The sequence below is a fragment of the Pipistrellus kuhlii genome, unplaced genomic scaffold (assembly GCF_014108245.1).
Source record: "Pipistrellus kuhlii isolate mPipKuh1 unplaced genomic scaffold, mPipKuh1.p scaffold_m20_p_4, whole genome shotgun sequence".
Classification (NCBI taxonomy): Eukaryota; Metazoa; Chordata; class Mammalia; order Chiroptera; family Vespertilionidae; genus Pipistrellus; species Pipistrellus kuhlii.
In genome coordinates this window covers 47,448-74,477 of record NW_023425540.1, presented here as the reverse complement: position 1 = coordinate 74,477, position 27,030 = coordinate 47,448, and the positions used below count along the sequence as shown (strand labels likewise).

Sequence of the window (27,030 nt, the reverse complement as noted above, 5' to 3'; positions counted from 1 at the left end):
CCTTCCCACCCGCCTCCAATAGCACTCCCCTCGGACCTCAGCGTCACGACCGTATGGGACAGTCCTGCCTGTGGGCGGTGCAGGGAACATGGGCGGCCACACATGTTAGCCAACCCAGAGGGAAGGTGGCTGCAATAGTGAACCATGCGAGCGGCAGGAGAGTGGCTGCATGCGATGAAGCCGGGCTGCCCTCCAGTGCCGGCTCTGGCTCCAGCGATGCGCGCTGTGCTGCTCCCTTTGTGGGGCCGGCCTTGGTGAGCAGCCCGCCGGGCCGGGAGGGGCTGCCCGCCCGGTGGCCCCGGCGCGCGTCCTGGGAGCCCGTTTGGTGGCGCCTGGACGGCCCGCACCTCCCAGGGAACAGCCTTCTGTCCGCGTCAGCCGGGCGCCCACGTCCCTTCTCCCTCCGTCATCCTCCCTCCCCGTCTTTGTGCTGCAGTGTGTGCGCCTCCTGCAGAGACCGCGCCTCCGGGTGCAGGAGCCTGACCCGGAGCTGCCGCGCCCGCCATGGAGCTGTACGGGAAGGTGAGCGAGGGCCCCGGGGTTCCGCGGGCAGCGCCTTCGGACCGGTGTTTGTGTGTGTGTGTGTGTGTGTGTGTGTGTGTGTGTGTGTACGCCTGAGCGTCGTGTGCATGCATGTGACAGTGCGCGCGCACGTGTGCCTGTGTGTGCACGCGCGTGCGTGTGAGGGTGTGTCCGTGTGAGCGGGTGCGCGCGTGCGTGTGTCAATGTGAGTGAGTGTGAGAGTGTGTGTGTGCGCGCGATTGTGCGGGCACCCACTTTGCTCTTGTGAGTGCTGCTCGTCGTCTTCTCCCCGCGTGCTTGGGTGACAGTATGTCACCAGCCCCCTTGTCTGTGGAATAAACTTTCTGGGTCGGGGCGGCAGGTGCAGGGCGGAGAGTGGGACCCGCGCGGGCGTCCAGCGGTCCTGGGTGTTGCTGTTGGTCTTCAGCACCGGGCAGCGCTCCTATCGGGAATACAGTGGAACCAGAAGCCTGCTGTGAGCCGAGCTAGGGTCACGGTCGCCTGCACGGGGGTTGGGTGGAGGTGGAGGACGGGCGGCCGGGCTGAGCCCGGTCCCAGCAGAAGTAACGGGCCTAGCGGCCGGGGGCGGCGGCGGTCCGGCCGCTGAATCGCCCGGAGTCATAGTTCCAGGCTCGCAGGCTCCAGGACACATCCCGGGCTCGGACTACAACTCCCAGGAGCGCGCGCGCCGGCGGGAGTGCGCATGCGCTCAGGCGGGGACAGCGCCGGTGCTGATCTCGGGCGGGTCGGCGGACCCGGAGCGGAGCGGGGAGCGCGTGCCCGGCCAGCGCCGTCGTCCCCGCGAGCGAGGACCGAGAACAATGAGGCACGAAGCTCCGGTGCAGGTGGGTCTGGGCGGAGCGGGCGGCCTCGGAGGGACTGACCGGGGGTGCTCGGCCAGGCGACTCGGTGCGCGGACACACGGTCCCCGCGCCGCGGGCTGTGCGGGCTGGGGCTCCGCAGGGACCCGAGCGCTCCCGGGAGCCGGGAGCCGGGAGCCAGGAGCCGGGAGCCGGGAGCCGCACCGTCTCCTCGGGCCTGTGGCCGCGGGGCGCGCACGGGCGTCGGACCAGCGGGCGCCCAGCGGTGCTGGGGTCTGGACGGCCGAGCGCCTCGGGGAGCGGGAAGGAGGAGGGGCGGCGTGTGCTGGTCCGCGGCCCGCCCTCCGTCAGGGCCCGCACAGCCTCCCAGCACGGGGGCGGGGGAGGGCGGTGCGGGTTGGGGAAGGGCGCGTAGGGTTTGGCGCACCCGAGAGGCTCTTGCCCTCTTACCCAGGCTGGCTCATCCCTGCCCTTCACCTCTGACCCCCGCAGGTTCACCTTTGACTGGGCAGGTTCAGCCCTGCCCTTCACCTCTGACCCCAGAGGTTCCCTCCTGCCCCCAAGCCCCTGCTTCCCCCCAGCGCTGGGCCCCGTCCCTCCCCCTGGGGTCGCTTCCCTGGCCACAGGGCTTGAGCATCGCGATTACATTTATTTTCAAGTGAAGACGGTGAAAGGTGAAAGGTGAACGGGGCATCGGCCTGTTTCCCCGCCGCGCACAGCAGAAAGGCCCGGGGGTGGGGTTGCAGGAGAGTGGGGCTCTCCATTTGCCACTGGTGTCTCTCCGAGGACCCACCTCTGCTGCCACATCCAACAGTATAAATACTTGACCGTAATTCCTGCTTAAACGTTTTCCACTGATACTCTTCATGAATCAAGGGCGTTGAGCATATGCCTCTGTTTGCCTTTCATCCATTTTGTAGGCCATGTGCATTAAGGTAGACAGTGATTGGGTTGTTAATGAAAAATCCAGTCTGTAGGATCTCTTTGTTGAAGGGCTATGTGATGGAAGCCCTCCAGTTGCCTTGTGAGTTACTGGAAACCTGATTTCTTCCCGAGGACCGGCGCCCCATTGTGTGTTTCCTGTCACTCTGCTTGTGACTTGGCTTTTCATTATGAACTGATGTGAAAACAGTCTGGACAGACAATAAAGGGACAGGCGGTGGCAATCAGGATGTATTGGCTTATGATAATCTGCCCTTGCTGGCAATCCTGCCAGGAGCTAACTGGCTCAATTAGTTGTATTTGATTAGAAGTAAACATTGACAATGGAGTTTGCAGGTAGATGGGTAGTAGTTAAGTCAACCCTCTATATGCACTGAAGTCAAAATAAATTATGAAAACACACTGCATCTTGATTTTTATTTTGTACAAGAGTTGCTTAGAATCTTTAGAGGGTCACTAAAATGTTACAAAATTGAATGAAATTAATGCCTTAGGAAATGTTTTAAATTATTTCATATAACTATATAGTAGGCACTGAAATGAAGAATTAATATAAAAATAGGTGATGAAATAAATTTGTTCAGGAATGCAATTATTTTCAAATTTATGATATACTTTATTCATTGGACTAGATTTTTGAGATTTAAAAAATTAAATGCCCCAAAACTATCATGAATAATATGGACATTTTAAGAAATAAAAAAATCTAATTTTCTGTAATATATTTATTTAAAGCACATTCATTGATTCAATTGAACAAGTATTATAAATTGTTGTTTTGGGTGGCCAAAACATTATAATCAGGTTTTCAAACATAATGATAGGAAAAATAAAACCTATAAACATGCTTTATATTTCTTAAGTGCCAATAACATCTCAGCACCCATACTTCTGAAGCACAATCCTATTCTGGGAGACTTTGCTATATGAAAATGCAATGAGATAAATAGTTGACATTTCTTTTTCTTTTCTTTTAAAACTGAATAAACTACATCATTATTTTAAATATACGTCCCAATTTTTACTTAGGTTTCTGGAATATGAGTAACAAGCAAAATTTCATCCGATGATTACATTATCTTAAGATTCTTTTCAGCAGTTAAAAAGATTTAGTTTGTTTATTGATGTGGAACAAAGTGAGCTCTTTAATTCTTGATTTCCTATTTTACTTGTTTATTTTCTTAAATAAAAGAAGCCTTTGAAAATTATATAAGGTCTTTTAAATGTGTTCTGTTCAAGGTAGTTGTTTTTGAAATAGGCATATATTTTTTAAAACTATTGCTCTTTGAGTTGATACAAAGTGATGGATAATAATTGTTTTTTATAGTGACTATTAAAATAATGTACAGTGATAATACTTGGCACCTGTATTTCCTTCATAACTAAATAACCAGGAGTTGCACTGGTTAAGTGTTCCAAGTGATGGGCTCGCATGTCAGTGCAGGAGATGGTCAGTGTGTGCCTGCTGCTTCAGTGCCTGCACCAATCCGGAGGCCGAGTGACCTGGGCAGGAGCAGCACTCACGAGGCAAAGACTGATGGACAAACTGTCATTTGACTCAGGAGCCGACCGAACAAATTCCAGTTCATTGAGAGCTCTGTCTGCACCAAGCACCACTGTGCCTTGCATTCAGATCGCGGGGTGTGTGTGTGTGTGTGTAAAAATATAAAACCGTCCTAGAGGTCACCATTTCTCATTACAGCCACAATGCTGCAGCTTATTAAGAATGAAGAACTTTCCCAGCATGGTGGGTTTGAGACCCTGCCAGAGCTCTGTCTAGAGAGCCCAGGCTCTTCCTTGTGGTTTTGGGCTCCCCAAGAAGATGCGGAAGGGGATTGTGCAGAGTGAGGGCTCTATTGATGTAAATTAATCCCTTCGTTCTGTTTGGAAGGAAGATTTGTCTCTATGTTCTGTTTATAAAACAAACACGTATGAAGTAAACCAAATATTTCAGAAGGGCTAGTGTTGTAAAACAGCTGGCTTTTGCTTCCTGATTTTAATTTCCTGCAGGTTTGCTTACTCTCTCACAGGACCAAGTGGGATGGATCCATCGTCTGTCATTAAATGCTTAGTGTTCAGTTTTGTTACCCACAAACTTTTTAAGTCATCTCATCAATGCAGAGCCTTCTGACTATTTGGCCAATTTCAAAGGAAAACATCTACCCAATGTATGAAGCAGGGTGTCAAGACAAAATAAAAATAAAAGAGGTTGTTTGGCTAAAAATGAGAAGGATTGAAGAAAGAATATAGATGCAGGCTGAAGATGAAGTTGAGGTGAAAAGCCATACTCGCTATTAAACATAGTCATGCTGTATAGAAACAGTCATTGTTTCATTTGACCATGAAAAGGACATAGCACTCTTGCAGTTCATTACTGTTGAACTTCTGACCCTGTCTAGCTTCAATGATGATCCCTTTATCTTTATAAGAAATGGAAATTTAGTTCCCATCTCTTATAGAAACGGAGAAAAACCTGGTTGACATTGGAGAAATGGTCCTCCTCCATTTGAGCAAATTTCTTAAGTGCCCACCTTTCCGCTGTGAGTATAGAAAGGGAGGTTAGCCTCATGGTGTGAAAATGACTTTCCAGTTCCACGTTTCAGTCCAAGAAGGTGTGGGTTCATTACATGCATAACCACAACTTCCCTGCCATTTTAAGCGTATACTGGAACTAGAAATTCCTTTCCTCACCATCATATTCCAGGAAGGAACGAGATTTTCGTGCTCAGGGATGGGTTTTCCTGTGATTGTTCTGACACCAAGGACACTCAGCTTACTGTTTATCAACAGCTGTGCTATTTCAGTTGTGCCACCTGAAATAAATGCTGTGGAGGTTAAACATTTCCCCCTTTTCATTCGCTAACTGGGTTCCAAGGTTCTAGAGCAGGGGAATGTCTGGCATGCAGGCCATATGAGGCCCGTGAACTCATTTTGTCTGGCCCTGCCAAGACATTAGGGGTGAGTTAATTAAATGTTTGACCAGCTATAGCATCTGATTTTAAGTTGACAATTCTGTATGGCCTGTGAATGATGTTATAAATATCTGATTGGCCCTTGGCAGAAGGAATGTTCCCCACTCCCGGGCTAGAGGTACCATTGTAGTGGGTCACTGTTTACTGCCAAGGACGCTGTTAACTGTGAAGATAACACCGTTAAGATTCATTTTGAATGACATAGACCTTCAGCATTTCTCATTTGTTCATTTATATTTTTTTGAGATATTCATATACATTGAAATGCAAAAATCTTTCGTGAGCACTTTGATGAACTTTGGTAAATGGATATACCTTTGTACTATACAGCACTCTAAATATATAGGACATCTCCAACCAACCCCCACACTTTCTTTATTCATGTTCTTTTTCCAGCTAATCCACTAACACAATAGTCTTAACTTTTTTCACTTAAATCAGTTCTATTGTAGAACTTTAAGTAGTTCTATAAAATATGCAATATCAAAATACAGTACAACATACAGCAGGCACTCTCAAGTCCAGCTTATTTTCCTCAGAGTAGAGTCTCGAGGATCCAATATTGTTGCATTTATCAATAATTCACTACAGTCCATTGATGTGTATTATACAGTTGTATCAATCTGCCATACTCTTTCAATCCATTCAATGGACTTGAGGTAATTTCCCATTTGAAGCTATTACGATGAAAACTGTAAACATTATTGCATTGGTCTTTCTATAACACAAGATTTACATATAACTTGGGTAAATGCCTAGAATTGGAATTGCTGGTATCAAAGGTAAGTGCATGTTCAACAGTATAAAGAACAGTGAAACCTGGAGCCCTGTGTAGTATCCTGACCTTCCCGTTTGACCTTCCCACCAGCAATGTGAACATTCCAGTGGCCCCACAGCCTCGACAGTGTTGGCAGTGTCAGTGGCCTTTCTAATGTCAGCCCCCTCATGGTGCTCTGTGGTGTCCCCCTGTGACATGAATTTGCATTTTCTTGATGACGAGTGACGCTTTGCATATTTCCATCTGTTTCCTGGCCATCAGTATGTCTCCTTTTCTGACATATCTGTTTAGCCTTTTGTCTGTGTCAGGCTGTCTTTTTATTGTTTAGTGGCAGGAGAGCTTTATAATTTTGAAATTAGTTCTTTAAGTATATTTAAAATATTTTCTGCTAGGGTGTAGCTTGAATATTCATACTCTTAATATATTTGTATGAGTTTACCACCCAAAGTCAAATCTTGGATGGAATCTTTATAGCAAATCTCTGGAAACATTTTTTGAGAGCTTAAATATTTAAAAATAACATTTAATATTTTTTAAGTATTGAACAATGACTATTTCTTGGGAAACACATATATTAATATTAAAATTTGGTTTCCCGTCGGGAATTTTTAGAGTATTTCACTAGGTGTTTTTGAGGGAGGTTTTCCTTATATGAATATGAATAGCTGGGTGTGTCCATTATGTCTCTTTCTTATTATCTGGAAGGGACTCTTGCGAGAGACATTCTTCATCTCTCGGTTCCAGTTGGAGGCAGCACTGCAGCTCCGGTGCTTTCTCATGGTGCATGGGAAGCAGAGTACAGCTGTGTTATTTTCAAAATGACTGATGGAGAAGGTCAAGGCCACCTTCCACAGCTGGCTGAGCAGGACCCCGCTCTGCTCTGAGGACATGCTGTCTGCCCTAGCTGGTATGACTCAGCAGATAGAGCATCAGCCTGTGGACTAAAGGGTCCCGGGTTTGATTCTAGTCAAGGGCACATGCCCTGGTTACAGACTCAGTCCCCAATAGTAGGTGTGCAGGAGGCAGCCAATCAATGATTCTTTTTCTTCATGGATGTTCCTCTCTCCTTCTCCCTTCCTCTCTGAAATTAATTTTTTTTTTTTAAAGGAAGGACACAGTGCCTTCTTCTTACTGGGTGGACCTGCTCATGTCTGACAGGGAGTTACAAGGGGTCACATCACAGCTGACCCCTCAGTGGGCCCAGCCTCTCCCTGGTGGGGGTGGGGTGGGGAAGAGTTTCCAGAACTCAGCTTGTCTGGGCAGCGGGCATCCAGTGTGCAGACCTTTTGCAAAGCTCAGCGCCCAGGGTGAAGGATTTGCGCCAAGATGGCCAATTCCTCAGAGAAGACCTCCACTGTAGAGGTCGCATGCATGGATGTACACATTCAACACCATAATAAATTCATTGTTTTGTCTTCTATCTGATTTGCATTTTGACCAGGGTCTTCAATGAATACATTAAATTCTTATTGATCAAACTTATAAATGACACAAATATGGAATGGATAACTATTTTTTATGAAAGGACATAAAATGATCAGATCTGAATTAAATCACAGATAAAAGCAAACAAAAGAAAACGTAATAGGGTCAATATAAAGACTGACATTTCTATTAAAAATAAATTGCCCAAGGATGGGCCAGGATTGAGGAGACCTGTGTGTGTGTGACAATTTATGTGAAAAGTACTGAGCCTTTCAGGAATCTTTACAATCAGTCACGTGTGTTGGGACATAGCGGCATACTTTCCCCTGTGCCAACCACATGCGGGGCTTCGACCCCGGAGAGATGTCCGTGTGAGCCTCGCCGCTGGGACTACCCAGCAGGAGCAGGTGATGCTTTGGGGCCGTGTTGGCCCCTGAGACACCAGGGGTCCCTCTGATGGGGGAGGAACCGCCGGCAGAATTTAGAACACACGGGCAGGAGCTACAGGAGGGAATTGTCACCAAACCCTAGAAAGAAATGTATAGTATTGCAGTTGTTTAGCCATGACAGGTTGCTCCAGAGCCTGGCTCCCTCCTGCCCCCCCTCCCCCCCGTGGGAAGGGCAGGGCAGGGTCTCCTGAGCCTGGGTGCTGGGAAGGGGGCTGGGGTGAGGGAGGTGGCACTGCCCTCAAGACTTGTTTTCCTCTGTGGTGCTTTTGTTGGAAATCAATTCAAGATGAATGGAATTCAAAGAGTTATCTTCTCTATATCCTTTATGAAATCCAGTTTGCTCTGTGGGAGGTTACTTCATGCCTATTCATATTTCCAGATTTCAACTCTATTTTTCCACGAAAATGTGGAAAATATCCGCATGAGTTGGTGTGTAGGGCGTCAGTAAACTCGCTCAGCGAGTGCCTGTGATTCCCTCTGTTCCCGTCAAACTGCCTCGTCTCTGTCCTCAGCAAGGCGCCAGCCTCTGTCCACCCTCTGAGCCAGGATTTTCTTTATTTCAAAGTTTAATAACACTCGTGTATTCCCATGCACAGCTTCTTGGCTCTGTGTAAGTCTTATTGGGGATATAAACGAGGAAATAGTAACAAAAAATCTTCCAGAATAGTGGTTAGCAAACTCCTCTCATTAACCCTTCAGAGGCTCGGGGTCCCCATCCCCGCAGCTCTGCCTCTCTCACCCCAGCCCTCTGTGCCCACCCTCCCTCTGTGCCACCCTCCTCACTGCTCCCAGCACAGAGCATTAGCAGCGCAGGATGGACAGCGAGTTCCTGTCCCGGGAGAGCTGCCCGGGGGTGTCTGTTCTCACTGTGCCTGACTGCACGTGGCCAACCCAGAACCAAGATCTGGGCTGCTTTCCATAGAGATGGTGACAGGCTCCCAAAAAGGCACTGGCAGGCTGACTGAGCAGCTGCATGAGGTGAGCGTTCCCTGCTGGGAGGACATCGGCAGGAATGTGTCTGGCATCAGCCCCCAGGTGGTCTGGGCACCAGGGGCCTCAGAGCCACACCCCCTGGCTCGCCAGACCTCATGGTTAAGTCCTGGGTTCGCCCTGAGTCAGAAAGGGAAGTGGGGGCACCTGCCCTTTAGTGGCCAAGCCTTCCCTCTGGCCAACGCTGTGCACGTCGTAGTGAGTGGAGACCTCTGCGTGGTTACTTAGGAAGCGAGTGTGAGTGCAACCAGCATGCTATATGTCGACTGGCTTTCCTTTGTCCTTGTTCTCACACACACAATTGAGATCTCCTACTGGCAGTGTTTGTCGAAAGGGAATATGTTATCTCACTGTCTCCCTTTCTTCATGGCCCTCAGATGTCTGTAAGCACACACACATGCACAGGCACACACACACACACGCACACGCACACGCACACGCACACGCACATCGTACACCTGACCACAACAACCTTGGTGTGGGAAAGGCTGAGCACTCGGTTCTGTTTCTAGTGTCTGCCCCCTGTCCGCTGGCCTCTCTCTTTGCTGCCCCCCGCCACCCCCCCCCCCCCCCCCCAGGAAGCTGTAATGTTGATCCGATTCTGTGGGAAATGGAAAGGATGGTGTGGTCTTGCTCTGCCCTGAGGACTCTGTCCTGAGGACTGTGCTGGTGCCTGCCTGTCCAGTGCAGTGACCATGGGCGCCTGTGATGTGTGGCAGATGGTCATTTGGATGATTATTTCATTCCATTTCACTGACATTATAAAAGGCGACGGTGACCAGTAGTGATCACTGGAGAATTCGTGGCATCAGAAAAGGGGCAGGAAGACTATGTGACTCGGTGTTCCTTCCACATGCCTCTTCTGTGTGAGCCCGATGGCACCGGGAAGGAAGGCTGCTTGGTTTCTGGGGATGTTAGGACGATCATTAAAAAGAAAGAGAAGTCACAGCCTCTGAGAGGCACGTGTGATTAACACAGAGCATTCTCTGCTCCATGCTGCTGAGCCTCCAGCCCTCCTTTTAATGTGGGGACAACGAGGCCCCGCCCCCTGCACAGTCGTGAGGGCAAAGGAATGATGGCCCGGCACGTTGTGTGAACCGTATGTGCTTGCCATGTCATTGTTCTCAATTTGGGAGAGCTGCCGTGTGTTCGGCCGCTGTTGTAACGCAACAGGAATAGAGGACACAGACACCGGGGTGTGCTTGCCCAGGAGGCCGGAGCCTCTAGTCATTTGTGCTGCCTTTTCCGGGGAGGAGTGGGGGTGGGGGGGAGCCCACATGCCCAGCTGCCCTCACATCTTTGCTTCTCAAGTCGCCCATGGGTGTCCCCTTGGTGCTCGGGTCGGCTGAGTGCCGAGCGGGACCAGCACCAGCGCAGAGGGGCGGCTGTGGGCCTGCCCCACCTTGCAGGGCACTGAGGGCCATGGACACGCCTCAGGGACAGAGCCACTGCCCGCCCCCAGGGCCTGACATCTGCTCACCGCCCATGCGAGTGGGAGCTGCTGCCGTCCATGGTGGGCTGACCCCTCCTTGTTCCCCCACAGATGGCCACCGCCCAGGACGCCCGGTCTGGCCAGAAGGACTCCTCGGACCAAAACTTTGATTACATGTTCAAGCTGCTCATCATCGGCAACAGCAGCGTGGGCAAGACCTCCTTCCTGTTCCGCTATGCCGACGACTCCTTCACGTCTGCCTTCGTCAGCACCGTGGGCATCGACTTCAAAGTGAAGACCGTGTTCAAGAACGAGAAGAGAATCAAGCTTCAGATCTGGGTAAGTGGCTGTGCTGAGTGTGCTCGGTCCTGGGCCGGCAGCTCGTGAGGAAGAGGGAGTTTTAAAATTGAGGCTCTGGTGTTACTTAAGGGTGGTCAGACCGACAGGTCAGCAGACAGCTGCCACCCACACATTGGGTTGAACTCACGGATCCCAAGCCAATCCCCGGGAGGTCAGGAGCAGAGGGAGATGGCCTGTGGCAGGAGCTCCTGTGGCGGTGTCAGGAGTCTGCCCGTTCTTAAGAAGAGACCACATGGCAGAGAAAATAGGGGAGTTCCTTGGGAATTCCGGCGTGAAGGAGATGAGGCAGTGTGTGCTCTCAGCCCCTGTGCTGCAGGAACCCTGCATGTGGATACCGAGGTGACTAGTTAGGGTGTTCCCCCTACCTTCTTGTGTTGTCCAGACAGATCCCTGTTTCTAATAACATTTCCTGGGCTCCTCTCACTGTAATTAGCAGGGCTTTCCCTATTTTTATCTGCATAAGCGAGCGAGGAGGTAAAGTCTGACAGGCAGGAGAGTGTTTGCGTAGTTCCGGTGCATCTGATGACTTGTGAGCTCAGCTTCCACCTCCCCATGTACTGAAGGTCCACTATCCCCTCCTCATCGTGACCCTGGGTGCAACTCCAGATCACACATTACCAGCTCACGCCCCAAGGCTACTGTCTGACTCAGCTTCTCACAACTCACCCTGTTACACCTACCACTTCCCAGGAGAGCGCTGATTTGTGGGAAATAAGAGTCATGCTTTTTCAGGGAAAACACTTTGATGTAGATGACAATTGATGGTTGTTGTCTTAATTAACCTTATAATCTGCATCCAGCCTTCACAATTTGATAACATTATAGCCAGTGCAACTTGCATTCCAATTTTTATGAAATAATGAAATAGAAGAACAATTTCTGAAGACAACGTGGAGAGAGAAAAGAATTAGACTTTACTTGGGCCCTAAAAACAGCCATAGGCATGACCAGCAGCACCGAGTGGGGGTGTCCTGCACCCTGAGGCCATGGGAAGGCCTCCATGTAAGAATCACATGGGTTTTAGAGCATGGAGGTCTTCGAGGACAGGACTTCCATCACCTGCTAGTGGACCCTCCCCTTACCCGTACCTGGGAACCTCAACGGACAGGCAGCAGGTCCCGCTTGTATGTAACTGGTAATTAGCTGGTCAGACGGACCGCTAGTCAACCTGCCACATTTCCGTTTGCAAATTTAGGCAAATTGCTCCCAGGAGAAAACATACACACAAGTGCCTGATTGGGCTCCATGTGGACGCAGGGCTGAACATCCTGATTTCCCAGCTTCCAGGCATTCAGGGCCTCCTGAGGGCCCTCCTTAGCCGCCCACATGTGACCTGGCTCCTGAAAGCCTTCCTGCTCCCGTTCATCACCTTCTCGGTTCACGTAACTGCTGCCGCTCGTGTGTATTCTGGGGCATTGCAGACACCAGAGCGAGTTTCCTGGGGGACGAGAGCAATGAAGTCAACACTGGTGTCAACCTTGTCCTTGGTTGTCAAGAGCAAGCACCACGAGGGTGGAGGACGCTGGTACCTTCACGCACTGCTTTCCTGGCTCCTCTGTAAGTGTCCTCTGAGCAGAGCTCAGCTTCCTCCACAGGAGGGTGTGTGACACAGGAGCAGCACCTGCTCTCCTCCTCCTGGTTGCCATGCCTTGAATTTGATGGGCTGTGTATTGTACCCCTGTGGACACAGTGTGGCTGGTGACTAGACTTAACTCTGTTAAAGCAACCACCAGAGTGAGTGTGGGAAGTGCAGTTAAAACTCAGTTAAAAAAGCAGCTGCGTCGGGAAGTTGAAGGGCCAGGAGCCCTGGGGGTAGAGTGCCCAGCCTGGATGGAGCCCTGGGCACAGCCTGTGAGTGCTGTCGTCCTCCGTGAGCTAGCTCCTGAGGCTGAACGCCCGGCCCCATGGAGGTCTGGTATCTGTGACTTCATCACGTGCAGACTCAGCAGATTAGCCGTGTAGAACCAGTGCTAGGGTGGCAGCCAGAGCTTCCCATCAAGCAAATGTCATGTTGGGCTGGAACAGGTGCCCAGCTCAACAGCAGCCCTGTTATTCAGCATCACATGCTGTTCCCATTTCGTAGAGGGAAGCTGAGGGACATGGATCCCAGCTGTATTCCTCCGGTCGCAGGCAGAGCCGGAATGGGACACTGGTGGCCTGTGCTCAGTCACCACCACCCATGGACCTCCCAGCGCTGGTCAGGGAGGCCCAGAAGCCTTAGCGTCAATAAGGTAAACAGTGATTCTCTTCCCCATCGCCGGTTTGGAAATATTGAAACAATGCCCCTAAGAATATGAGTTAGCCCTTCCAATGAGTTTCAAGGAAACTGTTATTCATGAGGTTTCCCGAGGAAAACCTGTCAGCAGTGTCATCTTCACTAGTAACCCATCCTCACCAAGAACTCAGAGTGAGTGGGCCATCCTCACTTGGGGAATACCTGAGCCCACACTGGCTGCAGGCCCACATCGGCTGTAAGACCCACACCGGCTGTAGGACCCACAACTACCCACAGGGCCCACATGGCTGCAGGAATCTCAGACCCCAGCCTGTGGCAGGCAGAGACCCAGGGTGTGGGCAGAGTTGGTGGCTGGTCAGGACTATAGAGATGTTACCAGCATTGCTGACACTACAAATTAGATTTTCCAGTTTTCAGTTCTCATGCTGCCTGTGATTCAGCATCACGTGTGCCTCTTGGGGCTGCAAGAATCACCTCGTCAGGATGAGGGAAGGAGGGAAGTGGCTGGGACGTGGCAGGTTGTGGGAGGAAATGCCAAAGGGAAGAGGGAGAGGGACCCGAGGAGCTCCATCAATGAGGGAAGAAGGGGTGAGTGGGGTCTGGATGGGGAGGCTCGGTTGGATGGGCATCCTCTCATGCACTGAGAGGTCATGGTTTGATTCCAGGTCAGGGCACATGCCCGGGTTGCAGGCTCGATCCCCAACAGGGGATGTGCAAGAGGCAGCCGATTAGTGATTCTCTCTCATCATTGATGTTTCAGTCTGTCATCCCTCTCTAAAGTATATTTTTAAAAAAGGTTAAAGAAGTCCTCAGGACAAGGCCAGGGAAAAGGAGGAAGCAGGACCTTCCAGCCTCTGTCAGTTCACCCGGGACTGGTTCCCCTCTGCAGCCCATCTTTAACGCCTTAAGGGCCGGTGAGTTTGGGCCTCTCCTCTGGACGAGGAGGTGCTCAGCAGGTCGCAGGTGATCAGTGACTGTCGCTGGAACTGAGCACATTGCACAGGTGTCTTTCATCCTACAGGTGGCAGGCCTGGTAGTTCTGCTGAAGGACTTAGCCCTCAGCACTCATTCACTGGGGTTTCTATCTAGACACAGAAGGTCTAGGAAACCAGCCCGATAACCGTGTGAGGCAAGGAGAACTATGGTGCTGCCCAGCTCTCTGGCCTGGCTGTCTCTGCATGTACACCGTGCGTGCGTGCGTGCGTGTGTGTGTGTGTGCGCGCGCAGACACAAACTGCAGTGAGTAATCATCAGCAGGTGTCCTGACTGGTCTCTTTTTTAGAGCTAATTAACAGAAGTTTTAGCAGTTACTCCTCTGACAACTGAGTTCTATGGCTGTTTGTGTCTGTCTTTTCTTTGTTTTGTTTCTCATACTCATCCTCCCTCCTCACCCCAACCCTCTACCCCACAACACACAAACACAGTTTAATTCTTAGGGCTGCTCTTCTTCTCAAATGGGCAAGAGAAGAGGACTCTTATCAATACTTCTCTGGAAACAGATTTGTAAGTAACAGGGTGGACTCTTTGCCCACCCAGGACACAGCCTAGTGATGCTAACATGTTGAGGTGAGATCCCAAAATGGGCATTTGGTCTACGGCCATACCACCCTGAAAGCGCCCGATCTCATCTGATCTCAGAAGCTAAGCAGGGTCGGGCCTGGTTAGTACTTGGATGGGAGACCAAAATGGGCATTTGTATTTTTTTCCTAATGTTTTGAATTAGATTTTCTCTACTCTGCTCACCTATGAAATCCCTAGAGAAACAGGTCAGATAAACCCATTTGCCCCTGATTGGATTAGTGTGAGGAACTGGCCACCTTATTCTTTAGCCATAAGTGAGTCACTCTTTCCTCTTCATACCATGAGGTTGTGTTCTGATGGATGCAGGCACTCTTGGACTGGGCGGATCAGTCTAAACTTACCCTAACCAAACAGTGACCTTTTCAAGGACAGAGCACCATGGACAAGCAAACCTGCCCTGTTTCCACTAAATAGTCACGTGTTAGAGCATGAAGACAGTTCCTGATGGGTGACATTTAAAAACACAAAGCGTGTGCAGCACAGTAATGTGGGAGTCGGGTTGCTTACAATGTCAGTACATCCCCACATAGAGGCATGTCCCTTTCTACTGCAGTGTTTTCTATCCTCCAAGCTTAGCTAGTAGAATGTTTATGCACTTAAATGTTTAGCTAATGTATTTGTCAAAAAAATAAATAAATTGATGTGCCATTTATCAGGAATGGGTGTGTATTTAGACAATATATACTAGTTAGAAAGTTACATTCAGGGAAAAGGAAGCTGCTGAGGTGATGTTTGGAGCAGTGGGCCGAGCATGAAGTCAGCGGCACACGGGACACAGGCCGTGAAGGAGCAGCCGGGGCAGCGAGGCGCCCGTTTTCATTGTGGAGGTGACAGCGACGTTCCATTCTATGGAAGTCAAACCAGGCGCTCTCCTGCTTCACCAGTGTCATGAGACTCCCCTGGGCCTTCACATATGTCACATGTGTATAGATTTACACACTGTGTCTGACACACATGCAGTCACTATTCAAACCTGTACCGAAGGATAGCGAGGGTGCTTTGCCGAGCGTGAGGCTGTCATTGTCCTCATGGGGCTCAAAGGCTCTGTGACCACAGCCCTCCGAACGAATGCATTTCCCTCGTGACCCAGTTCCCACACCCGCAGACACCCTGGAGTCTGCACTCGGCACTGTGGGTGTGCCTGGTTATTTCCTCTGACCCCCGTGAACCTACAGCTGCTGGTCATGGCCCACTTCATGTGCTTTCTGGCCCCTACAGTCACTGCCACGTAGGCTGCGTGCTTGTCCTGCAGATGACCTGCCGACACGGACAGCACAGGCGGCCCCGCCCTCTGCACTGAGGAAGGCTGCCCTCTCTCCTGTGCGGCTCACCCTCTCCCCCTGCCAGTTCAGCCCACAGCATGGCCTCCTAGGAGCCTCTCGATGCCCAGCACACACCTGTGGCAGCTGGAGCTCTGCATTCCAGCCCGACGTCTGTGGTAACACTCGCCAGGGGCTCTCTGTCCCTCTCCTGCTCACACACCGTCTCCACTTCCTCTTCCCTCTGTTCCTCCTTTTCTTTCTATAGGGAACATTATAAGCTTTATTGATTTATGTTAGAGAGGAAGGGAGATGGGAGAGAGATACACACATTGATGTGAGAGAGAAACAACCCTTGGCTGCCTCCTGCACGCCCCCTACTGGGGATAGAGCCGGAAACCCCAGGCATGTGCCCTGACCGGGAATCGATCGACCTGGTGGCTTTTTGGTGCACTGGACGATGCCTAACCATCTAAGACATACCAGCCAGGGCAAAAAAAAAAAAAAAAAAAAAAAAAAACAGTACAAAAGATAAAAGTCCTTTGTAAAAAATGAAATATAGGAGAATAAGCAGAAAATAAAACCCACTCTAAATCAACCCTCCAGAGATAACTGCGAATGTTTTCACAGAAGATTAACTGCCTGAGGTAAGGGAAAACGTTTTTATTTCATTCCCAAAATAAATGGTCGCCAGGAAAGCATAAAATATTTAAGCATCCTGCTTCCCTCCCTATTTTTGAAGACTGGTCCACGCTGCTCTGTGCCTGCCTCTTTATGGAAATGAAGAAAGTAGACGCAGCTTCGGGGAAGGAACCCCGTATCAGAGGAGTGCCGAGTGCAGGCAGTGTGCTGCAGGTGCTGGTGGAGACCTCGCCTCGTGGCCAGGTGCAGGGTTTCCTGTGGCAGCGGCTCAGCCTCTGGGAGCCCCGAGGGAGAGCGTGTCCCTCTGCCATGGCCGCAGTGTTGCTCTAACATCTGCACATATGTGCTAAGATGGGAAGATTTGCTTCTTTTTTATTTTTTTAAATATATTTTATTGATTTTTCACAGAGAGGAGAGAGAGGGATAGAGAGTTAGAAACGTCGATGAGAGAGAATCATCTATCAGCTGCCTCTTGCACAACCCCTACTGGGGATGTGCCCGCAACCAAAGTACATGCCCTTGACCAGAATCGAACCTGGTACCCTTGAGTCCACAGGCCAATGCTCTATCAACTGAGCCAAACCAGTTAGGGCTCGGTTGCCATTTTACATTGCTATCCTTGCTGTTTCTTTAGAAGTTATCTCATCTTTTGTAGACATGTAGGGAATGTGACATTCTGATTAATGAAATGCTTTGATGTGTAGAAGTTTAAAATATACAAAAATATATCTAGAATAGATAAAATGAAATTAACATGGACCTGGCACAGTACCTAACTGGTAATAGGCATTCACTAAATGTTTATTGAATGAATGAATGAATGAAGAATGAATGAATCAGTCATTATATAGTCAAGATACTGAGCGTGATTTCATCTTTCGTTGATAATTCAGAAGAGTTGCTTTGGGTAGAACTTAGCCACATCCAGGCGAAGGTGTCCCTGCTGCTTGAATGCTAATGCTCATGGGCTGTGCATTTGGAGCCACTTGCTGGAGACACAGTGTGTCTGTGCTGCCATCTCCTCAGCTTCCGTCTGTGGCCTTCCCCGTTGGGTTGCTATAGTCTGCTTCCTTTAAAGCATTTACATTATTTTTGTTGACAGTCTCAACAGCAGTCTGTTTTGTTTTGATTTCTCCAAATATAAAATTACCCACTTTATCATGTACAGGATTCTATCTACTTTCCTCTGTCTGAACATTCAATAAATGTGTTTTGCTTGTGGTGATATTATTTGAGTTATGTTTCTTTACTAATGGCTACTTCCATTTTCCGTGTAATCCAATACAGAGGAAAGGAACCACTAAGACAGAAAACAATTACAGGAGAGCCCAGACCTCACAATGAAAGCCGTCTCCTTGGTGTTAAAACTGCCTCTTGTCTCCACAGGGCCTCCTCAGGGATGGAAAATGCAGCACAGATTTTAAAGTAAAAAGCATGTTGTAGCAGAGAAATACATTCAAGACAAAGACAAAAATGTCAAAATTCAGACAGAAATGTTCCCAGCTTCTATATTTCAAGCTGCAAATGTTTCCCATTTCACAGTCCTTTTCTTGACAGATAGTCAAGTGTTTGCTAATCAAACCTGTCATTAAAACATTTGTTCTGAAAACCTGATTGAGAATCAAAACATTTAAACCAACTGGAGAGATTTACTTTCGTAAAGAGGGAGACGAAAACAGCTCCTGGGAGAAACCTGCGTTTCGGTCCTTTGTCCCTTGTTTTCTCCGTAGGAGAGTGCCAGGTGGCTTCCATCGCAGGGGCCTGTGTTCACGGAAAATAGGCCGCTGGCCGCTATTAGGGTGAGCTGGTCAGGGGAGCAGCAGCTCCAGGGCTTGGAGCCATTTCCCAGCAAAGGAAGGGGAGGGGCCGTTCACTCGCCTCCACGGCCACGTGTGGTTACAGAGGGGCAGGTTCCAGTGCGAATTGTTCTTTTTCTAATATCACCTCCGTCCTCATCAATAAATGGCCGAAGCAGTGAAGCGCTGTCTGACCTCGTTTTCTCCCTGATGGCACAGGAGAGGAAAGCTCATGAGCTCATCATCCTGAAATTGTTTCCATACCAAAACCAGCCCAGGCCAGCGTGTCTGTTGCCAGCTTTGTCCTCTCTCCTGCCCTCTGCCGTTGGAGGAAACTCTGCATTTCGCACTCACTCCTTAGCTCGGTGCCTTTCCATGCTCCCGAGAGCTTTCCTGTGACAGTGACTGCAGTTAGTTAGATGGTGTTTCTGGGTTCAAGATGAATGAGGGTTCTGCCCTGCTAGGCCTTTAGATCTTCTAGATTAGCTTCGATGTTCGTTCCTGAACGCTGTGTTTGTTCTCTCTCATGTTTAATTGCGACATGTTTTGGCTCTCTTCCTATGGTTTCCTGTCACGTTTCTGTCATGGTTTCGCCCTGCAAAGCCTCCATGTGCTCCTTGCGGAATTGGTGTGTGGATGACACCAGGGCTGGTTCTTTACTGTGTCTTTGAGGGGAGCCATAGGGAAGAGGTCAGGGGAAGAGGGGATCATCATCCCTCCACGACTCTAGGCCCTGACAAGGACATGCCTGATGGGAGAGGGCACCGGGCCCCAGCTCCACTCCTGGCTGTTTCTCCGATGGGATGGGGCGCAGGTGCTGTGCAGAGAGTGGGAGGGGTGGGGGTCCTTGCCTGTAAGAGAGCTGCTCAGTTGCTGCCAGAGAATCTTTTACCCAGAGAAGAAGAAAGTCATTTAAAGTTAATTAACAGTTGAAAAAAGGAAAATTTCGATAATTTTCTGGAAAATCTGAACTCAAGTCACTGTGGGAGTTTTAAAACAGAATGAGTTGTTATGAGAGGTTTTGTTCCCTAATGAGCTAAAATATATCACCCAGCTGAAACTGGTTTGGCTGAGTGGATGGAGCATCGGCCTACAGACTGAAGGGTCCCGGGTTCGATTCCGGTCAAGGGCATGTACCTTGGTTGCAGGCACATCCCCAGTAGGGGGTGTGCAGGAGGCAGCTGATCAATGATTCTCTCTCATCGATGTTTCTGGCTCTCTATCCCTCTCTCTTCCTCTCTGTGAAAAATCAATAAAATATATATATTTAAAAATAAATAAAAAATAAATAAAATATATCACCCAGTCTCCAACTACACCTTATTTCCCAAACATAGTCTTTGGGAATTTGTTCAAGATTGGTTTCCTTCTGCCGAGTAAATGTGTTCATTTGTCCCAATTACATGCAGTAATGACATCCACGCTTTCTCTAATGTATAAAACTAGAGGCCTGGTGCACAAAGATTTGCACAAGAACGGGCCTTCCTTACCCTGGCTGCAGGCACCGCCTTCGCTCCGGCTGGAGCTACCTTTCCGCCTTCCCACACTGCCCAGAGTCCTCCTAGTGGCTGGGGCAGTGTGGAATGCCATCCTGCCCAGCCCTGTGCCCCTTGGCGCCTGCATCTGCAAATTAACCTGCCATCTTTGTTGGGTTAATTAACATACTCGATCCTGATTGGCTGGTGGGCATTGCGAATGTATGGTAAATTTACATCTTACTCTTTTATTAGTGTAGTTACCAAGAAAAGTACAAAAGATGTTTAAATAATGGCTAGGTAGCTTCTGTATAGACGTGAAACTATGCATTATTGTCTTTTTAAAAAATATATATTTTATTGATTTTTTTTATAGAGAGGAAGGGAGAGGGATAGAGAGTTTGAAACATCAATTAGAGAGAAACATCAATCAGCTGTCTCTTGCACACACCCCTACTTGGGATGTGCTCGAAACCAAGGTATATGCCCCCTTTAACCTGGGACCCTTCAGTCTGCAGGCTGACGCTCTTAACCACTGAGCCAAACCAGTTAGGGCTGTCTTCCTATTATTATACTTGGGATTCAGCTCTTTTATGAAATAATTAGCTATTAATGTGCCAGTTTACAAAACATTTTAAAATTAGAATATTTAACCTAATCTATACGATTTCTAACACCACTTGGTACATTGAAGATATCACTCTTGGTCTCGGGTACAGTGTGAATGTGTTTTCCAGCTTGTGATGTGAGTGTCTCTCTCCACTGTGCGCACAGGGTCTTTCTGTACCTGAGGAATGGCCCGAGTGACCTGTGCTGGAATCTGCTTGTCTTCCTCCCCGGTGGGTTCTGAAGGCTCTCCACACAGGGTTGCTTTGTTTCTGCTCTTTTGGGTTCCGTGCTGTGTTCACCTGCCCTTTGGATCCTTATTTCCCTGATAATTTCGAATGAGCACCTCTAACCAGGGCGGCCTGATCCCTGTCCACCACGGCCTCGCGGGTGCTGCCAAAGCCATGGCATCAGCTCCCGTTTCACACCTGACACTCTCCCAAACCATGTGCGGATTTCTTCAGTCTGGTCCCACCACCTTCTCTGAACTCAGACTGAACCACTCCAATCAAGGGACGTTGGGAGCAGCCCTGAGTCCCCGCTGCTGACCCAGGGCAGGGTAGCGTCCCAGCGGGAGGGGGAGAGATGAGCCATTCCCATGGGGAGACCAGGAGACGCTGGCTTCACTCTATGATAAGGAACCTGTTTGTGGGCATTTGAAACATTAGCTTTCCCTTCAGGCCTGTTGAGTGTTGGGATAAGTGGGGAGCACACTGAGTAAGAAGAAGAGGAGGAGGCCGCAGGCAGGGGAAGATCATACTTCCGCACAAACTGGGTTCAAAGTGCCAGTCTGTGGAGGGATTCCAGGCCCGTTGGGGTCCTGGGGACCACAGCAACCAAGCCCTGTGGGCTGCTGAGTGGGCAGTAGTGCCTTGAGCTACAGGACACAGTTCCTGTGACCCACACAGGCTATTCTGGCGACGCTCAGACTTGGCTCTCCCAGGCCTTCTCCTGTGGCTGGGCCTGAATCTGTGGGGCTGTCTGATACCACTGGGTGTGTGCCAGGCCCACACGTTCCATGCCCTTAACCCTCCGGAGCAGCTGGGCTTGCAACATCAAGGGACAGGCAGGAGCTCAAGGTCTGTCTGAGGCCGACATCTGCACAGAGAAGAATCTAACCTCACTTTACAGCAGAATAAACCGAGAGCCAGTGCTTGCTGTACACGCAGAGACCTTCCCATAAGTGTAGCCCCCACAGCGACACACTGGCAGTCACACAGACGGAGCTAACGCAACCTTCTGTCTTAACCTGCACCAAACACCACAGAATTGGATGTGTGTAATCTTTCTTTTCACTTCACTTTCTACAGTGAGCTGCTGCCAGTGGGAGTGAACTAATAGAAGGTGCTTTGAGGTGGATCTTTGCCAAATAACAGTTTTTCATAATTTGCAGACATAACCCATGAAAATGACTCAGAAAGACATGACTGAGGCAGATACCAGCTATGTGTGGCTGCTACAGCTAGACTCTATTGGGCCTGTTGGGGGTCATTCGTCACGTTCTAAAACATGCATGGCCTGTTTTCAGAGCTTGTACTGTTCTTTCCAGGACACGGCTGGCCAGGAGCGGTACCGGACCATCACCACAGCCTACTACCGCGGGGCCATGGGCTTCATCCTGATGTATGACATCACCAACGGGGAGTCCTTCAACGCCGTGCAGGACTGGTGAGTGGCTGGCTCCCCCTCAGTGGCTGCCCATGGGGTAGCAGGCTCTCACACGTGTCCTCTAGGCAGCCCCGCGCCAGCAGCACCCGGAGTGGCATGTAGGGCCCGATGTGGTGTTCTACACGCGGTCCCTCAGGGCCTGGCGTCCTGTCTCCCTGCTCTGTGGGGCCGGGTCCATCACTGCCACTCTAAAACAGTGCGTGGTGGGCAGTCATTATCTACCTCGTGGGCCTTGGCGCCCAGACCGGCCCCACTGGCTTTGCGAGCAAAGCTGCATTAGAACAGCCAGGCTCGTGGCCTTTCCTGGGCAGGACCCCACACGACAGTTCGCTGTAGCCCAGGCGCCATGTGCCCACGTTGATGCAGGTTTTCTTTAAATTGAAACGTTTCAAAGGTTTGGGATGAAGGGAAAGGTGACCCAGAACCTGTTCTGACCCAGCCGCATCGCACGTCTGAACTCTGTGTGGCTGTGTGATGTTACACGGGGCTCCCGCCTAGGATGGCCCTGCCTGGTCGCCAGCTCCAGGGAGGACTAGGTGGCCCCTCCCCTGAGTCCAGTCCTCAGGGCTGACGGGTGGGTCCTCTGCGGAAGAGCCAGTTTAGCTCCAGCTTTGGGGACTCAGAAGGTCCCTGAGTTCATTTCCACGAGTGGGCCAGGCCGGGGTCAGCGCCTCAAGTCCCGTATCCGCGGTGCCTCTCACCCACCAGGACTCGGAGTCTCCCCACTGGGGCTCAGCTTGTCCCCTCTAGGACTCGGGGTCTCCCGCACCGAAGCACTTCCACCTGCCTCAGCCCGCTGGCCCAAGCTCCCGAGCTCCCGTCCTAAGAGCGAGGCCATCTTGGCTGCTGAGACTGTTGCTGGATGATGCCCACCTTAGCCATCTACAGGCCAGCTTTATGGCTCGATGCAGAGCTGTTGATAGGATGGCTGTTTTAAGGCAGAAAACCTGGTGGGCAGATTGATGTTTTTTAGAAACCACCAGACCAAGGGTAGAAGCCTGACCCATCTTCCCTTTGTTTTAATAACTCACTCTGGGCCGTTCTGAGCACCTTAACCAGGAAGAACTTCACCTTCAAACATGCAACCTTCAGCTTCTCTCCCCTTTTCCTCCAAGAGCAAATAACACACTGAAACGCAGGTGTTTCCATTAGACAGGAAAGGACGTTAGTCTGAGGACTGCTGAGGGGGGTGGGCATTTGCTCAGTGTTTCCTGACTTCAGTCAAGGTCAAAGGTCCTCTCAGCTCCCACCTGGGTCCGCTGCAGCTCCAAGGGGCAGTGACGGGATGACCCCAAGTTTTCCCTCCCAGATCTGAGCGGTGACATTTCTTTTTTTCTTTTTTCTTTTTTTAAGGAAGAGGGAGACAGAAACATTGTTGAGAGAGAAACATTGATTGGCTGCCTCCTGCACAGCCTCCAGCGGGATAGAGCGCGGAATCCAGGCTTTGCCCAACCAGGAATTGCCCCAGCGACATCTTTGTGTCTGGGTGCTCTTTTCTAGTTTCTAACCGCTGAGCCATGCTGGCTGCTCTGACGGGGGTGGCCCACGCTCCTTGTATAGACAGTCCAAGCTGCACATGCCTTTGTACTTAGAAGGCACGTGCCTCCTTTCAGACACTGACATTAAACCCCAAGCACATCGCGTGCCCTGCACGGTCTCTTCCCCGTGTGAGCTCAGGTGCGGAGACTTTTCCAGAAGCTAGCTCTTGGTGTGGAGACAGCATGAAGTGGGCGTTAGGGTTAACATGCAGACTGTCTGAGGGGAGCTGCGGACAGGAGCCTCCTGCCTGGCTGAGCTCTGAAGGTGGGAAGCGAGGGCAGGGAGTATGTCCCGTGGCTCTGCCCGCCCTCAGGTGGCCGTGGGGAATGTGAAGGTCAGAGGTAGACCTGGACTCTCAGGTGAAAGTATTTCCTTCACACGGTGCTGCTCGTTCTGCTCTCTGGAACAGACTCATCTGTGTGGTTTGCGTCACAGTATTTATTGCAGATATAGGCATTTTCTCCCAGGCTCCCCTGGGGTGTCTCTGTTTCGATAGACCTTCTTCCCTGTTAAGTCAGCTGCCTGTCTTTGGGGGGTCCATCTGAGGGACATTGCTGATGCTCCCTGTGAAGAGAGCGCGTGCTCAGCCCTGGGTGATCCGCTGCCTCCGGCGACCCTGGGAGAGGAGGATCCAGCTCAGAGAACAGCCTGGGCTTTGAACGGGCCGCTCACTGGGCTTCCTGGACCCTCACAGGCCGTTCAGGCCCCGTGCACAGGATCTCCGTCCAGGCTGCTGCCCCGCAGCGAGCGCGCTCATTCCCCGCACGGACGCTGGGCCCACCTTCTAACACCCAGGCCGGCAGCGAGGGGGTGCGCTCTGCAGCCGCCCTGGGGAGTGAGCAGAGAGGCCGCGTCACAGGTCTACATGTGCAGTCCCAGCCTGCTCTCGTGTTTCTCACCTGACAACGCCCGCCCAGCGTGGGCCCTGGCCCTGGTGGGGCTCCGACTGCGGGTGGGACAGCACCTTTGCAGTTCCGTCCGTTAAGGTATTTATCCTGTGTCCAGTCGTAAACCACACCCTGCACCCCCACACACACATAAATAAATAGACATTAAAAGGAACTATTCAAAAGAGGAAATTAGAAAATAGCACATTTGTCACAGGAGGATCCTCTCTTGTTGCCAGAGAAGATGGTCATGGCGCACAGTGTGGGACTCCGTTAGATTCAGACAAAACTGTGCTGTTGCCACTTGGCTGTGCCTTCCTGTGCCACCGTTTCCCGGAGCACGAGTCACGCACTCCATGCAGCCCCACAGTGCCACGGTTCCTGCTGCTCCCGTAGTGTATTGTGCCCTATGACCTAATTTTGATCTGTAAATATCACAGATTTTTAGGATACTTTTCTTTTCCAAAGCAACCACCAGGGGGTGCCAGTGAGGGAAGAGAGGTTGCAGGGCCTGAGTGGTTAGCTCGGTGGTTCCCACACGTTTTCAATCCTCATAGCAACTATGAGATGTGAGTAGTCACAAAGGAGGCGAAGGGCACGGTCCTCCAAAGGTTGGCCTGACCCCTCACTTCAGACACTAGTTTTACATGGGGGGTCCCAGGGCCTCCTCACTCCTGATCCCCTAGCTATACCTTCAGGGTTTCCCATGAACACTTTAGATTTGATCATCACTAGGATGACTTACAGAATTCAGGAAAGTGCTGTCCTTACCATTGTGGTTTGTTTTATTATAACAAAAGGATATGACTCAGAACCAGCCAAAGGGAGCGATGGTGACGGTGAGATTGGGAGGGTCCGGGTGGGGGCCCAGCCATCCTCAGGGAGACGTTGCCAACCAGGGGGTTCCCCCAGGTCTGATGCCCAACTTCCATGGGGCTTCACTGCGGAGGGTGACCGGTTGCACCATTGCCACAGGCTGGCCCCCTCCTGAGAAGGCAGCCTGGGGTCACGGACTCAGAGTGCCAACAGTCTGGTCACACAGTTGGTCTTCCTGGCATGACCATCCCTCCCCAATTCCGATATCATTAGCATAAAGTTTACTATCGGGTGAGTCATCTCGTTAGCATTAACTATCAGGTGGGTCATGTCATTAGCATAAACCTTCAGGAGTGCTTTAGAGAGCTATCAGGAATAACAGACCCTCCATTCATTTTGGCTTCAGAGGTTACCTGCTGGGAACGGGGACGAAGACTGACCAGATTCTTCATTATAAAGCATTCCTTTATTTATTTATAAATAATGAGCACATACTATTGTGCCAATCTAGAGTGCACATTACAAAACACAGAAAACTAGGTGCTAAAAATGATGCATTGGGTTTCAGTAGTTTCGGAGAACAGAGTACAGTATTGTATTGCATTTCTGTGAAGAGCACTTTGTAGAAAACGTTCCTAAAGGCTTATACCCGAGTGGTGCTCACCCGCCCCGGCCATGCCCACCATGACCACACCTGTTGGCGTCCACACCTTAAAACCAGCTTCCTCACTCCTGAGGTGAACCATAGAGACGAGGGTGGTGTGACAGGGTCCTGGGGAGACAGCCCCTCAGATGCAGATGTCAGAGTGTCAGAATACTCCTTTTTTATGAGCAAGTCATAGAACAAATATTTATATCTCTGGTTCCATCCCTAATCCCACCTCTCATCCAACACCTACCCTCAGCCTGCAACCCTGAGTTGCTCTGGGCTTGGTCCTGAATGTGGCATTGTTGTGGGGTCGAATCCTGGATTCAAAATAAGACCATCGGAGGCTGATGATTGATTAAAAAAAGCAGGCAAGGATTTATTGAAAAACTGGCCAGGATGGCCGTGAGAGCACCACATGCAGGTTGAGTCCACACGACTGCACTGTTCCAGGTGTAGGCAGTCTTTTTAAAGGTCCAAACCACAAGAATTTTCCTTTGTTCTAAATTGTAAAGGCTGGGAACATTGGAATGTGGCCCTATCTTGATGATAATACAGAAGCAGAACTCAGAGGTTAATCTCTAAAGGTTATCTATAGTTTCTACCCTTGAAGCTACTGAGTCAGTGGGAATCAATCTCCTGTATTTATGGTCCCAGGCACAGGAAAATTGCCTTAGCCTTCAGGTCTCCACCTGGAAGCTGACATAACTACCCTGTAACAGCAGGGTTAAAATTCAAACAGCAGTTTGTACCCAAGTATGGTTGTTACCATATTTCATTATCTTTGATAGATTTGTTACCTGTTCAGGAGTGAAGGACAGCCCAGCACTCCTGATTGCATATCATATAATTAAGCAACGTGAAAAATCAGTGCTCTGCTGAAATTGGAATTATTTTCTTATCTTTCCCTACTTCATAAACTGCTAACTTTAAAGACGTATATTAATATGGTAATTTATGTAACTCTCTGTCTTCACAGTTTATATCCAGAGTTGAGTCCTCTCTAAATTGCTAGAGCACAGAATTTTATAGCCCATCAGCTTATGGTTTGATAAGTTCCAACACTGACTAAATTGCTAGAGCACAGAATTTTATAGCCCATCAGCTTATGGTTTGATAAGTTCCAACACTGACTTAATGTATGCAGCTGGATAAAACAGCTTATTTTAGGGAAAGTTTCCTTAAGCC

General features: G+C 50.1%; 1 protein-coding gene across 2 annotated transcripts in view; it reads left to right on the top strand.

Moving 5' to 3' along the window:
• Nucleotides 1–288: 288 nt before the first annotated feature.
• Nucleotides 289–27,030, top strand: part of RAB3C (RAB3C, member RAS oncogene family) — a 39,466-nt gene continuing 12,724 nt past the window's right edge. Inside the window, exons 1-3 of one of the 2 annotated variants that reach the window (XM_036410525.2) lie at nucleotides 289–522; nucleotides 10,443–10,670; nucleotides 21,836–21,954. In XM_036410525.2, the coding sequence (XP_036266418.1) occupies nucleotides 505–522; nucleotides 10,443–10,670; nucleotides 21,836–21,954 (365 nt within the window). In that variant the 5' untranslated portion in view covers nucleotides 289–504. Of the gene's footprint in view, nucleotides 523–1,201; nucleotides 1,368–10,442; nucleotides 10,671–21,835; nucleotides 21,955–27,030 lie in introns of those variants that run through there. The other variant, XM_036410523.2, reaches the window with a different exon arrangement.